Source organism: Prionailurus viverrinus, chromosome B4 (genome assembly GCF_022837055.1).
Source record: "Prionailurus viverrinus isolate Anna chromosome B4, UM_Priviv_1.0, whole genome shotgun sequence".
NCBI lineage: Eukaryota > Metazoa > Chordata > Mammalia > Carnivora > Felidae > Prionailurus > Prionailurus viverrinus.
Genome location: NC_062567.1, coordinates 57598658 through 57614788, shown reverse-complemented (window position 1 = coordinate 57614788; position 16131 = coordinate 57598658). Strand labels below are relative to the sequence as shown.

General features: G+C 38.7%; 1 protein-coding gene across 4 annotated transcripts in view; it reads right to left on the bottom strand.

The window, feature by feature from the left end:
- The window catches only part of BMAL2 (basic helix-loop-helix ARNT like 2), a 123060-nt gene that overhangs the window by 40698 nt on the left and 66231 nt on the right, over positions 1–16131 (bottom strand). For 2 of the 4 annotated variants that reach the window (XM_047866572.1, XM_047866571.1), the window contains exons 5-8: positions 10814–10893; positions 8506–8598; positions 6198–6312; positions 5232–5375 (exon numbers count right to left, since the gene is read on the bottom strand). In XM_047866572.1, coding sequence (XP_047722528.1) covers positions 5232–5375; positions 6198–6312; positions 8506–8598; positions 10814–10893 — 432 coding nt within the window. The remainder of the gene's footprint in view (positions 1–5231; positions 5376–6197; positions 6313–8505; positions 8599–10813; positions 10894–16131) is intronic. The other 2 variants (XM_047866574.1, XM_047866573.1) reach the window with 2 other exon arrangements.

The window sequence follows — 16131 nt, the reverse complement described above, 5'->3', positions numbered from 1 at the left end:
CTGTGTATATATTGTATACTATTATTGTCCATTTCTCCCTCTATATCTGTTAATATTTGCTTTATGTATTTAGGTATTCCTATGTTGGATGCATAAATACTTAAAATTGTTCTATCCTCTTGGATTAATCCCTTTATCATTATGTATTGCCCCTTTTGTCACTTGTTACGGTCTCCATCTTAAAGTCTATTTTGTTTGATACAAGTACTGCTAACCCAAGGTTTTTTTGTTTGTTTTTGTTTTGCTTCTATTTGCATAGAATATCTTTTTTCATCCCTTCACTTGAAGTCTGTATTGGTCTTTAGGTCTGAAGCGAGCCTTTTGTAGGCAGCATATAGAAGGGTGTTGTTTTTTTAATCCATGGAATCACTCTATGTCCTTGATTGGAACATTCAGACCATTAACATTTAAAGTAATTATTGATAGGTATGTACTTATTGCCATTTTGTTTATTGTTTTCTGGTAGTTTTTGTAGTTCTTCTCTGTTCTTCTCTTGCTCTCTTCCCTTATGATTGATGACTTTTAGTGTTTTGCTTGGCTTTCTTTCTATGTTATATGTACCTATTACAGTTGTTTGGTTTGTGGTTACCATGGGGTTCATATATAATATCGTAAGTATATAGCAGCCCATATTAAGTTGATGGTCACTTAAGTTTGAACATATTCTAAAATATTTATTTTTACTCCTTTCCCCATTTTATTTATATGTTGTCATATTTTATATCTTGATATTCATAATTTTCTTCTAAGTTAGGCCTTTTCTTTTCCACTTCAAGAAGTCCCTTTAACTTTTCTTGTAATGCTAGTTTAGTGGTGATGATGTCCTTTAACTTTTATTTGTCTGGGAACTCTATTTCTCTTTCAATTCCTAATGATAACCTTGCTAGGTAGAGTATTCCTGGTTGTAGATTTTTTTTCTTTTCAGCACTTTGAATATATCATGCCACTCCCTTCTGGCCTGCAAAATTTCAACTCCATAATCAGCCAATAGCCTTATGGGGTTTCCCTTGTGTGGCACATTACTTCTCTCTCACTACTTTTATTTTAATTTTTTTAATGTTTATTTATTTTTGACAGAGAGAGAGACAGAGCATGAGCAGGGGAGGGTAACAGAGTGAGGGAGACACAGAATCCGAAGCAGGCTCCAGGCTCTGAGCTGTCAGCACAGAGCCTGACGTGGGGCTGGAACTCACAGACTGCGAGATCACGACCTGAGCCAAAGTCGGATGCTCAACCGACTGAGCCACCCAGCACCCCTCTCTCTCACTACTTTTAAAATTCTCTATCTTTAATTGTTAACATTTTAGTTATGATGTGTCTGGTGCAGACCTCCTTGGGTTCATCTTCTTTGGGACTCTTGTGCCTCTTGAATCTGGACAGCTGTTTCCTTCCCTGAAATAGAGATTTCTTCAAATAAGTGTTCTGCTTCTTTCTTTCTTTTCTTTTCTCTGTCTCTCTCTCCCTCCCTTCCTCCCTCTTCTCCTCCTGGGACTCCTATAATGTGAATGTTTGTTTGCTTGATGTTGTTGAAGAGATCCCTTACCTATCCTCTCTTTTTAAAGTTCTTTTTTTCTTCTTGCTCTTCAGCTTGGGTGCATTCCATTACCCTATCTTCCAGACTACTGATCCTTTTCTGCATCTATTAATCTGTTGATTCCCTCTAGTGTATTTTTCATTTCAGAAATTGTATTCTTCAACTCAGATAGTTTTCTTTTATATTTTCTGTCTTTGTTGAAGTTCTCGCTGAGATCTTCCACTCTTTTCTCCAATCTGGTGAACATCTTTATGATTGTCACTCTAAACCCTTTATCAGGCATATTACTTAACTCCATTTCATTTAGTTCTTTTTCTGAGGTTCTTTCATTTGGAGCACATTCCTCTATCTCCCTATTTTGCCTTTCTGTGTTTGTTTCTATGAATTAGGTAGAACAGCTATTTTTCCTAAACTTGAAGGAATGGTCTTGTGTGTGGTCATTCCCTGTGTGGACTCTGTATCTGGCGACTTTGGCTGGTTGGAACTGTAGCTGGTGTCAATGGGGGTCCTAGGGCACTCCATGCTGGGACTGCCCTGGTGGGATGCCAGAGCTAAACTGGGCATAAATTGAGGTGGACTTAGGACCATCTGCACAGAAAGTGCCCCAGTGGGACAGCTCAAGTGGACATAGGCTAGGGAGGTCCCTGGATTCTCCACAAAGAAGGTATTCTGGTAAAACAACTGAAAGAGAAGTGTATACCAGCTAGTGGGTCCTGGAGCTCTCTGCACAGAGGGAATCCTGGCAGGATAGCTGAAACTGAAGTGTAGACATGGGCTGGGGTGATCTCAGGGCTCTCTGCACAGAGGATGCTCAGGCAGGATAGCTGAAGCTGAAGTGGGTGCAAGCCACAGTATGGGAGGGTTCAGCATACAAGTTGCTCTAGCAGAGCAAATGATGTGGAGATGGGTATGGACCAGGTGTTCCCAGAGTGCTAGGATGCCCTAGCAAACCGTTTGGAACTGAAGTGATGTGGGCCTGGAGTATTCCAGTGTGGTTTGTACTTGTGTCACCTTGGCAAAGCAGCCGGAGCTGTAGTGAGGTGACCATGGGTGTCCTGTTCTGCACTGTTGTGGAGCTGCCTTAGTGGGACAACCGGGCTGGTGTAGACTAGGGGTCTGGGGCTCAATGAGGCAGAAGGCCAGCTAGGTCACCCAGACCCTGCTCTCATCCATACTATCAAGTTGGAGGAGGAATGTGAACCATAGTGTTCATCAGCCTCTCTGACTTGGAGAGAGTTCCAGTAGCTCCCTGCCATTTGACAAGGTTGTAGGGCTGGTTCCTGTATATTCTAGTTGCACTTTTAAAGTGTGGCTTTTTTGTGTGTCCCAGGGCAGACAAATCTCCTCAGAGTCCCTCAGTACTATTCCTCCCCACTACAGTTCACAGTGTCGGCTAGGGTTTCCCTTTGTTACTGTGCCATTCTGTATGTGGTCTTGTATTGCGCACAAGCTGTTCAGTCAGCCCTCAGATCTTCTTTAGGAGGAAGTACTCTATAAATAAGCATAGATTTGGTGTGTCTGTGGAGGAGGTGAGTTCAGGGTCTCCCTATGTCGCCATCTTGGACCAGAACCATTAATCTTTAAAACACTTACAAAACCTGATAATTTTAGACTTTACTCAACTTACAACTTGTGTAAAACACCACCAAGATCTCGGTCATGTTAAAGTAGTTGCATTGGCTGCCATGTTTTTCTCTCACATGGATTGCTGTATAGATTAAGGGATTCACTTATGGTTGGATCTACCCAATATGATATTGGTTTACTTCCAGTTAAATCCTAAGGGTAAAATGTACTACAGTCCAGGGTCTACATGGAGCATGACTCCTTGGACCATCCATGCAGAAGGAATATTCTTGCCCTTGGAGACTAGTTCTACATTATATGGCAATGTCAAATATAAGATGAATTGGCTGACTTGGGAAGGAAGGCAGAGAAAACAGGCACCCTGAGGTAATGACAACATCATCTGCTTGCACGGTCCTAAGAGTTTACATGCATTACTTCTAGTAATACTCATAACAGCTCCTAACATTTATCTAGTGTTACTATGCTAGGAACCATGGTAAGCACATCACATGTATTAACTCATTTAATCCTAATAACTACCCTAGGAGGTTCTGTAATTTTCTTTTTATAGTTGAAAAGAGTAAGACCCAGAAGGATTTAGTAATTTATCTTAAGTCACAAAGTTAATCACAAGTTAGGATTTAAACCTCAACAGTTTGGTTCCAGAATCAATGCACTTACCTACTCCACAAAACATACAATCCTGTGAATAATCTTGTTTTATAGATAAGGAAACTTGGCTCAGAGGGATTAAGAAACTTGTTCACTACTACAGAGCTAGCAAGTGATAAAGCAAAATTTGATCACAGTCAGCTGGATTCCACAGCCTCTTCATTACCAGGTCAGTTGTGACTTCACCCCCAGGGGGCAACTCTTGCACTCAGAGCCAAGGGCAAGAGGGCAGCAATTGATGGATTAAAACAGTTCCTCTCTTATGACTGCTGATTCATTCCACTTATGTTTCTTTAGAGTGTAACAGACGAGCAGGGGATTTAGGTTTGAGTGTGAGTTTTGCCTAGTTCCCTTTCTGCAAGTTATTGAATCTCTTCAAGTCTCTCTTCTTTGATTCTAAATCAGGGGTAAGAATAGTGTTTTCATGGGAATTAAAACACTTAGCACAGTATCTGATCTGGCACAGAAATATACTTAATAAGTATTTAGTGATTATCATCTTGGGTGGTCACCAAAAAAGACTTGACCAAAACTTGTAAATAAATAGAATCTTCCAGCTCTATAGAAATATCCTGAGATTTTTATAAATATCTCTGAGATATTATATATTCTGAGAGGGAGAGAGCTAGAGAGCAGGAGCACAAGTTGGGGAAGGGCAGAGGGAGAGAAAGGGAATCCCAAGCAGGCTCCACAATGTCAGTGCGGGGCCCGATGTGGGGCTTGAACTTATGAATTGTGAGATCATGACCTGAGCCCAAATCAAGAGTCTGACACTTAACCAACTAAGCTACCTAGGCGCCCCTATATAAATATCCTTTTAAAGGATATGAAAGCAAATCTCACATTAAAATTTGCATAGGAAATCCTATACATAATAGGTTAATATATTCTTAGGCAAAAAAGTGTGAGACATTTTGTAGTCCCTGGAGTTTCTCGGTTAAGTAAAATAGAGGAGTGTTAACTCAGTTCAAAATGTAAATAGGACAAACCTATAAAAGAATCAGAAGAAAACAGAACTAGAAATATTTACCAAAGAACTAAAAGAATTGAAACTACCCCTGAAACATCTTAAGAAACTTTCACCAATTAATCAAATCGGGCTCTTGTACTATCACAGTTTTTCTTTAAGGACTTACCTTTTATATTTTAAAAGTAACGATGGTATTTCATAACAAAAGTTTTATTTCAATCTCTTCCCATTTGATTGCCATTTGATTCCAACAGCACCATTAAAAACTTGGGCAATAAATAAAATATGTAATTACCTGATAAATTTGAAAGACACGATGAGCCAGTCTTAGTAACTCTGGTTAAAAAACAATCTCATTTCCTTTGATGCTTTTGGCCTCAATTATTTGCCTTGACCATACACTTTATTATTTCTGTATAGAAAGTTTTTAGGACGCTAACTTTATACGCATGCCTTAAATCATTTGACATCTTAAGATGATGATACCTTTTTTCTTTGAGGTGGATAAGCATTCATGCTCTTCTTTGACAGAGATTTTACAACGCCTTATCCGACAAAAAAAGGATCGTCTCAAGCCAGAATACACGTGACTCCTTCCACTGTGGAAATTACTATGAACTTGCAAATCAGCTTTCATAGTAGGAGGGGGCAGGAGAAGAGGTGGAAAAGAAAATTTTCATATAGATAAGAAATGTCAAGGGACACATTTCAAATGTGTTGAAAATCGAAAAACAAAAATGGTTAAAGCAATGGCATCATTGTACAGTAAACCACAAAGTGAAATATACCAAAAAGAGCATTTGCCAAGGAATCATATTTTTATACCTTCTAAACACTTGTAATTTATCTTCCTTTTTTTGCCCTGGGTGTAGAAATAAAAGAAATCTAAAAGAAATGAAATTTTAAAAATTTTTAATGAAAAAAAAATTTTTAATGAAAAAAACCCCTTAACTATAGTAGTAATCAATGGCATAAAGCATCAGACAGTATAAATAATTGTTTGGCACTAAACATTTTCAGGGAGGTCTTTTCAGAGAAGATAAACAATAGTTACACTTCCAAAGTACAGTTACCAAGGTCTTTCAAACTGAGTAAACCTAACCCATATAAGAAAGAGAATTGTTTATCAGCATGTAGCTGAATAATAGAAACTCCAGCAATTTTTTTAATCCCAAATGATGCTTTCTTATAAAGATTGTATTAGCATCTTATAAAGATGAAAAATAGTGAATATGAAATAATCACATATTCTCCAAAGCATCTTCATACGAATATGAAGGAATTCTCTAGTTATACTGTTTTTTTGAGCTCTGAGGTTAATGATTGTAAAGTTTACTAAATTTCCTCTTTATAAAACCATAATTTCCTAATTTTCAAAATATTATATAGTTGTGCTTTTAGGTAAGTAGCATATTTACATAAAATCACAGGCATACTGAGATGAGCACTTACTTTTGGCATCGATCAGCTTCTCCCTTGGTGAAATATCAGAAGAAAGTTGCTCCTTTACTTTGGCAACATCTTTTGGATGTAAGAAGTCAAATAAGCTTTGTCCAGTCAAGCTAGCCTATTTATAAGGTAGATGTTTGTTTAAAATTAGTACCACAATTTTTCTACATTTCTTCATATAAATGTATGGTAAAAACTGTTAAAGTGGCTTTTTCTTAAGCTCAAAAATACATCTACTGCACTGTGTGACATTAACTTAGTGTTAAAAGCAGGGTGATACTTGTAGATAGAAACACATGCACACAAAACCGTATCTGGAAACACACAAATCACAGACACGTAATTGCTAATGTTCAGTGGACTCTTGTGAACGTCCCCCAATTCACTTGTTACTTCTAAATCTTATTATGATTTAAACTTTTTTTATGTGGTAAAAGTAAAGAGATTGTCATTATAATATAATATGGAAGTCACAGAGAATCTGTAATTTTATGGTGTGACTCAGATTTAAAAAAAAATCACTATACTATTAAAAAACAGAATTTGGGGTGCCTGGGTGGCTCAGTCAGTTAAGTGTCCGATGCTTTGTTTCAGTTCAGGTCATGATCCGGCAGTTCATGAGATCCAGCCCCTCCTTGGGCTCTGCACTGACAGTGTGCAGTCTACTTGGGATTCTTGCTCTCTCCCCCTCTCTCTGATAAATAAACGTTAAAAAAAAAAATCAAACCTGGAACACCTTCCATTTCCCATTCCCCTTCTCCCAATATGTAGAGCATTCCTACTCTGTTTTTACTTGTATGGTCTCATCATCTAGAATTCATTACTCCTTTCTCTACAAACTCAAAATTCCCTAGCCACTCTAGTCAATTGCCTTTTACTCCCCAGACTCCCTCCTCAACTTGAAATGTCTTCCTTCCCTTGTCTGCTCATCTTAAAGCCTAAGCAGACATTCTACTTTGTATGTGAAGCCTTCCCTGACCCACAGTGATTACCCTTCTTGTGAAATCCTTTATTAGCTAGGTAGATATTATAGAAGGCAGAACAAATGGACCAGCTGATACAATTAGCCTGGTGGCAGTTAGATATCTCATATTTTTAAAACTAGCATTTTATAAATCAATCTACCGTGTCATTGGTTAATAGAAGTTTATACCCATAACTCTTTGCCTCAAAGAAAACCTGGTTTATGAGTCTAAAAAGCTGAGGACCAGACCCCGTATGATGGTGGGGATTTCAAAGTCCTCCTGAGTAGTCAGTGCCCAGGGGGACTGGATTCCATGTCACTAATTTGGAACTTATGTGCTATCCTGAATTGTTATCTTCACATGTGTGTGTGCATGGTGTTCTCTATCTTCTGTTGGAAAATAACCACGTCTTGCCCTGCTTTTGTGTCCCTTAGGCAGCTAAAACCAGCTGTATGATTCATTGGGTTCTTACTCCTTCCATAAGTAAGTTCGCAGCACCTCTTCTTTTTATCTATGAATCTTGTATCTCTCCAAATTTTCATGTTTGGGGATAAAATAGGTGAAATTAATGGGAGTTATTTAAGATTAAACCCGTGGTCAATTTGATTTCTATTTTAAAGGAGACCACAGCATGATCTCACGGTGCATGAGATCGAGCCCCACGTCAGGCTCTGCACTGACAGCAAGGAGCCTTCTTGGGATTCTCTCTCTCTCTCTCTCTCTCTCTCTCTCTCTCTCAAAATAAATAAATAAACTTAAAATGAATAAAGGAGACCACAGGTGCTAGTTTATTCACTCTGGTGGATTATTGTTAGTGCTATAGCTTTTGAGTAACTTTTTTATTACTGGCAAGTATTAATTAATTTAAATTAAATGGTGTTCAGGAATGAGGAGGTAAAGAGATTACAAAGCTAGATAAATAAAAGATGTATTTTAGAGTTTGTTGCCAGAGATTAGAGCAAAAGCTAACATGCAATGCATATAACCTAATAATATATAATAATGCTGTCTTTTGGAGGAAACAGAAGGGCAACTAACATTTTTCAGACAGTCTCAAATATGACAGCTATGTCTTTACATCCTAAGAGACCCATGTAACCACCATTTCCCCTTTTTACTTAAGAGAAAGTTCAGGCTCAGGAAAATTAACTTGCTGGAGGTCAAGAAGTGAACACTCTTGTCAGTAATAAACACCCACACTCTTTCCATCTCTCTTGGAGTTCTAACCAAGCAAACCTCAGCCCCCAGCACAGTGGGAAGACAGGGTTCAGGAGGAGAACCCAGAAGTAAGTATTTGTTCAAAAAAAATTAAACATCAGGCGGAAAATATCCTCAGTTTTGGATACCTGATCATAATTAAGTGTTTTGGAGACTGATTTTGAAACGAAGAGAATTTTTCCTCTTTCACATCCAACCACAAATAGGAAGCCTTCTGCAGTCTAGGATTTAAAAATATAAAAGTAAATATTTTTAAATATCTTCTTTCTTACACACATTCAGAGACTGTGAAATTGCTGTAGCGATAAAACTAAGAGTGGTTGGGGCAGCTGGGTGGCTCAGTTGGTTGAGCATCAGACTCTTGAATTGGTTCAGGTCGTGATCTCACAGTTCACGAGTTTAAGCCCCACATCAGGCTCTGTGCTGACATAACAGAGCCTGCTTGAGATTCTCCCTCTCTCTTTGCCCCTACCCTGCTCACAATCTCTCTGTGTCTCTCAAACTTAACAAAACAAAACAAAAAAAACCTAAGAGTGTTCATAGAGCTAGTAAAATTAGGACATTTTCTTAAGATGTAAAAGGATTTGTGAAGAACATCAAATTGAATGAACTCCAATCTAAACTCGTTTTTGACATGGAAAGTTTAGCCATGGAATATATGGTTGAGAGATTTTCTAATACAAAAAACACCTATACCAAATTCTATACCGCATACAGAAACTATAAAGATATCAAAACACATCCATAGCACTTTCCCAAGGATGTTCTGAGATGAAGGGACTGTGTAGACTAGGGACAAGGAAAAGAGAAGACATCCTATGATAGATATACTTTTTGAATTATGATAAGGTGCCGCTCATTTAAAACTAAATTACAAAAATTCTAACATCAGCTACTCCCACTGAAATCTGCCCAGGACATCCTTTGGGAAGCAACCTATATGGAAATGGATATGTATGGACACAGGATGAGTCTGGCACTCCATTTCCATTGGACATTTCCTTGATTAATTTCTACTAACTGGAAACAAACATGAAGTGACTTAGGCAGACATATTCTATAAGGGCAGAACCAGTATATATTAAGTTATGAATGAAAGAATCACCTAAAGATTGGTGAGAAAGTTTCCAAAGCATATTATACATTTTTCTAACTTTAAAAATCTTCATCTTCGGGGCACCTGGGTGGCTCAGTGGGTTAAGCGCCTGACTTCAGCTCATGATCTTGCGGTTTGTGGGTTCAAGCTCCATGTCAGGCTCTGTGCTGACAGCTCCGAGCCTGGAGCCTACTTTGGATTCTGTGTCCCCCTCTCGCTCTGCCCCTCCCCTGCTCATGCTCTGTCTCTCTCAAAAATAAATAAACATTGGGGCGCCTGGGTGGCTCAGTTGGTTGACTGTCCGACTTCGGCTCAGGTCATGATCTCGCGGTCTGTGAGTTCGAGCCCCGCGTCGGGCTCTGTGCTGACAGCTCAGAGCCTGGAGCCTGTTTCAGATTCTGTGTCTCCTCCTCTCTCTGCCCCTCCCCTGCTCATACTCTGTCTCTCTCTGTCTCTCAATAATAAACATTAAAAAAAATTTTTTTTTAATTAGAAGAAAAAAGAAGGTTAGAGAGGGAGGGAGCCAAAATATAAGAGACTCTTAAAAACTGAGAACAAACTGAGGGTTGCTGGGGGGTGGGAGGGTGAGTAATGGGTATTGAGGAGGGCACCTGTTGGGATGAGCACTGGGTGTTGTATGGAAACCAATTTGACAATACATTTCATATTTAAAAAAAATTAGAAGAAAAGGGACAAGTGTGTGTGTGTGTATATATATATAATATATATATATATACTATATATATATTATATATATATATATATATAGAATCTTTCTGTTTAATCATTCTGCGGCTTAAAGGCCAGGAGTCATAGCACAAGATCAAGACACTTACCACCTCCTGGGGGCAGGATAAGCCAATGACATGGCCATATTTTCCATGTCAAATAAACCTCTAGACCAGTGAATCTGAAAACCCATGCATGTGTAATGAGAACAGAAATGTCAAAGCATCAACTGATAGCTCATAATAGTAACTGGCTAATGTTCAGAGAACAGAATCCTGAAGGAATAGGATATGAAGTAGATGACTTTGAAGGTGGTGGTGATGGGGGAACAGATCCCATGGCATAGGAGGTGAGTGCAGTAGGTGGTGTAAGTTTAGCATTAAAGACAAGCTTTGCTCTGTACATTGGAAAGTACCTACCCCGTCTCTACTTTCATCATCCCACGCTAAGGCACGGTTACTTGTGCAACTTATTTTTGTATTAAGGGAAATGTGGTGTAATAGAGAGTCCCGTGTGTTTACAACTGGAAGCAAACTGAAGAAAGTCTGCGTCCTACTCAAGCAAAGTAGAAAGGACAAATGCAGCTTAGACAAATAGATCTCTTTACTTACCTTAAGGATTAAGTGTCTGAGCTCATTATCCTGAATAAATGAAGGTCTATAATTATCTCCTCCATAAGAATTAGTCATACCTAAAAATAAATCCAAAAGTTATGGAAAATAGTGTAGAGTTGGAAACGTAGTAAGTGCTCAGTGAACATTAGCACTGTTGCTCCTGCCAATATTGAAAATGGTATTTTCTCTTTTAGCACTTTCTAAGACCTTATTGTGATCAGTCTTTCATTATTACTAGATTAAAATGTCCTGCTTTTATGCTGTAAATTCTTAGAACTACTTATTCCCTTATACTTAGATGTGTAGACAGTAGGAGCCGTATTTAAAAAGAGTGATATCTCTAACACTACAACATGCAACAATATTCAACGATCTACTTATGTCTGTAATTTCTTAGCTTATTAAAACTGATCATGTGAATTACCCCAAAGAGGAAAACTGTGGAATTTTAAACCATTTCTATGGGTTCATAAAATTTTCCATATAGCTCTTTAAAAATCATAGGGAGACTTCTGATAATATACAAATATGTATAAAACATAAACGAAATAATGCAAGCCCTAAGCACAGAGTATATTGTATTAAAGTAACTGAACAGCTGGCAAAATAAGCAATCAGCAGGTCAAAACCTAGGTCAAAGTTTGAATGAGAGAAGTAAGGGAAGCACCAAATCACATTTGCCCCGAAGGCATCTACCCACCTTGACAGGAGAAAGCCCTTTGTGGCCACAAGGGGGCGCAGGGGACAGTCCACCAAGCCTAGGTGCCCAGTCTCCAGATAACCTCCAGGCAAGGGTGATTCACAGGTAAATCAACTTTCCCTCCCTTTTACTTCTCAACATCCCTAACCCCAAGCCTTCTTCCTGAGGATCGCAAGAAAAGTTGGTTTTGCAAGAGAAAGATGGGTTAATGCCCTGAAAGGGTCCTCCCCTCTACCTTGAGATAGTTTAACTACATAGTGGTCCTTGGATGGATTTGCAGCTCAAACTCACAAAATACCTAAGTGATGGGGGGGGGGGGGGGAGGGAATCACACCTCATGGTATGATTTGATAACGTTTTCTCAGATTGGTAGCACCGCTATGAGCCTTGCATAAGTAAACGAAAACCTGTCAGGGGTACCTGGGTAGCTCAGTCAGTTGAATGACTGACTCTTAATTTTGGGTCAGGTCATGATCCCGGGGTGATGGGATCGAGCCCCATGTGGGGCTCTGTGCTGAGCATGGAGCCTGATTAAGATTTTCTCTCTCTCTGTCTCTCCCCAGATTTCATGCTCTCTCTCTCAAAAAAAAAAAATCTATCTTTCAGAATCTATCTTCTAGGTAGGCCACCAAGAATTCCCTCAAACGATTTCTTGTTATAATTGCTACACAGCAACCTGGTGGGAGGAAGTTGAGAAAGAGCTGAAAGATACAGACTGCGTTCCAGGCCAGGGTACAGCAATACATCAATTTGAGCAAAGCAGTGATAAATGCTTGTCTGGCTTGAAGCAAGGTTGGCAGAGGGATGCTGGGGAAACCCTGTCAGGGTAAATTGGCCAGAATAGGCAAGCCCTGACAGTGAGTGAGGACGTGCTCTTGAGAAAATGAGGGGAGCAAGGGCAGAGCTAAAGCTAGGGTGAAGTGTGTTAATAAAATGCATGCCGTGACATTCTGTACATGTGCCAATGAGGGATAATGAATTTGGATTCTCAGATTTCTGCTGGCAAAAACCAATGAGGAAACATGATTGCTCACCTTTATGACAGTGTTCATTAGGTTAAAATGATCGAAATCACAGTAACTATTCCTCCCCCTCCTCCTCTTACCAACTCCAACATGAGTAAACACTGTGCTTGTCCTTTATATATATTATTCTTTACTCTTGACAACGACCCTATCAGGTAAGTGCATTATCCCTGTTATAGATACAGAAGCTGAGGATTAGAATGTTAAATAATGGGAGTAAGTCACACAGTTCTTAAGTCAAAGAGCCAAGATTTGAACCCAGGAGGTTTGCTTCTGGGACTATATGCACGTACCATTGTACCCTACTGGGCCCCAGTGTTATGACTGCACACATATAATGCCCACAGTTTCTCTGAAGGCACATGATGAAAAGAAGGGCTACTCTAAGTGTGGTCTGCGGACCAATGTCAGCAGCAAACTGTGGCAGGTGAGTACAGAAACTAAGAACAAGCATTTAGACCCTTATGGAATTGACACTGTTGTGGATCCCAGCCCTGATCCTTTTTCCAGTAATTAAGTGTATTTCACAATGGATGGGAGTGGATAACACTTGTCTTCCACCCAGCTAATTTGAGAAGCACTGCTGAGAGTATAGTACAAAAAATTATTTGCCATTCTTCTGTCTTTAAAGTAATTACGTAGGGACCCAAATAACACGATCCACCTGCAGCCCTCTGATGATTCCGCGTCTAGGCTTTTGTGGCACGAGCTGGGGGTATATGCTGGTAAATGCCCTGGAATGCAGACAGACGCAGTGGCCTTAAGTCCTCTCACTTGTGGGCAGCACTGACTAAAGGGTATGCTCAGGATGTGCGAGGAGTACTTGATCACTGCACTTCAGCTTAGAAGGGCCCAGGGCAAAAACCTGTGCTCCATGCCACAGAATCTGCTCTGGATTTAGACAGTGTCTCATCCCTACGGAGCTTCTATTGCTGCTCCTGTCACTCATACTTCCACTGTAGCATTTATCACACTAGGTTTTAATGATCTCTGCCGGGGTCTGTTGCTCTTGCTTACCATGAACCCCTAGAGCATAGAGATCTTGCTTCCTTTTCAAGTTCCCAGCATAGACAGGAAGCTACTTGCTGCCCAGTGCATGACTGTTGAATTAATCGATAGATTTGTGGCTTTTCCCTTAGGTCCTCCTCCCTCAGGGCCTTACAAATGTGAAAATTGTTGGGTAATTTTAGGGTTGCAATCAAACGACCTCAGTTGAGCCTGCAAATGTTCACCGCCAAAAGACTTAAAGGAAATATTGCATACAACTTATGCAAGATCCAGTTGTGGGTAAAAGAGAATCTTATTTCACAACAGTTATGAAAATGAGACCTCCAGTCACACTCCCAAAAGGAAGCCTGCCAAGCAGTATCCCCACGCTTGTGCCATTCTGCATGGCATTGAAGGGATCAAGGCTATACGTTCTTTTCCCCACCGCCTGCTCTTCGGATCTGCACACAGTCAGCTGGTTAGAGTGGAGAAGACACTGTTCTACCACATGTGGAAATCTAAGGAAGGTGATTGAAAGTACTATTTTTTGTTAAAGGGACTTCTTAGGCAGAAAAGAAGGGGCTATAACTAGAACATTATGAAAGAAAAATATTTCACTGGTAAAAACAACTATGTAGTAAAGGTAGTGGATCCACCCCTTATAAAACTAGAATGACAGTTGTAAGACAAAGGTAGTAAAATTATATCTATAAAAATCAAAGGATACACGAAATAAAAAAGATGTAAACTGTGACATCATATATATAAAATGTGGAGAGGGGGAGTACAAATGTAGTGCTTTTAGAATGTGTTCAAAGTTAACTGACCATCACCTTAATATAGGCTGCTCTATACTAGGATGTTATATATAAAACTCATGGTCACTACAACCAAAAACCTATAATACATACACAGAAAATAAAGACAAATAAATCTAAGCATCACACTAAAGAAAGTCATCAAATCACAAGGGAAGGGACCAGAAGAAGAAAGGAATGGAGAAGAACTACAAAAACAACCTGAAACAATTTTTAAAATGCCAATATGTACCTATCAATAATTACTTTAAATGTAAATAGACCTAATGCTCCCATCGAAAAACATAGAGTGACTCAATGGGTAACAAAACAAGACCCAACTATATGCTGCCTAGAAGAGACTCACTTCAGAGCTCAAGACACAGACTGAAAATGAAGGAATGGAAAAAGATATTCCATGCAGATGAAAGCAAAAGAAAAGATGGGGTAGCAATACTTATATCAACAAAATAGACTTCAAAACAAATAACAAGAAACTAAGAAGGCCATTACATAATAATAAAGGGAATGCTCCAACAAGAGGATATAAAAATTGTAAATACCTATGCATCCAACATAGGAGCACCTAAATACACAAGGAAAACATGAACATACATAAAGGGAGAAGTTAACAGTAATACAATAATAGTAGAGGACTTTAACACCCTACTTGTATCAACAGATAAATCACCTAGACAGAAAATAACAAAACGGTGGCTTTGAATGACAGAGTACAACAGATGGGCTTAACAGATATACATACACAAAACATCCCATCCAAAATAACAATACAGATTCTTTTCAAGTGTGCGTGAAACATTCTCCAGGATAGATCACGTTAGGCCACAAAACAAGTCTCAATAAATTTAAGACTGAAAAAAAAAAAAAAAAAGAACCTGAAATCCTATCAAACATCTTTTTTGACTACAACAGTATGAAACTAGAAATCAATTAAAAAAAGAAACCTGGAAAAACACAAATGTGTAGAGGCTAAAAAAACACACTACTAAACAACCAATGGGCCAACAACTCATAGAGAAAGGAAAAAATACATGGAGATAAATGAAAATGTAAACAATGGTTCAAAATCCCTGAGATGTATCAAAAGTAATTCTAAGAGGTAAGTTTGTAGTGATACAGACCCACCTCAAGGAAGAAGAAAAATCTCAATCTAACTTTATACCTAAAGGAGCTAGAAAAAGAACAAACAAAACCCAAAGTTAGTAAAAGGAAGAAAATGATAAAGATCAGAGTGGAAATAAATGAAACACAGACCAAACAAACAAAAAATAAACAAACAAACAAAAAAAAAACAACCAGAAAAGATCAATGAAACTAGGAGTTCATTCTTTAAAAAGATAAAATTGTTAAAACTTTGGCCAGATTTATCAAGAAAAAGAATCAAACAAAATCAGAAATGCAAGAGGAGAAGTTACAACCAACACTGCAAAATTGCAAAGCATTAAAACAGACTAGAACAAAAAATTCTATGCAAACAAATTAGACAAACTAGAAGAAATGGATACATTTCTAGAAACGTACAATCTTCCAGAAATGAATCAGGAAAAAAGAATCTGAACAATTACCAGCAATGAAATTGAGTCAGTAGTCAAAAAATTCTCAATAAACAAAAGTCCAGGGCCAGATGGCTACATCACTGAATTCTACCAATCATTTAAAGAAGAATTAATATCTACCTTTCTCAAATCATTCCAAAATATAGAAGAGAAAGGGAAACTTCCAAATTCATTCTATGAGGTCAGCGTTACCCTGATTGCAAAACCAGATAAAGACACCACAAAACAA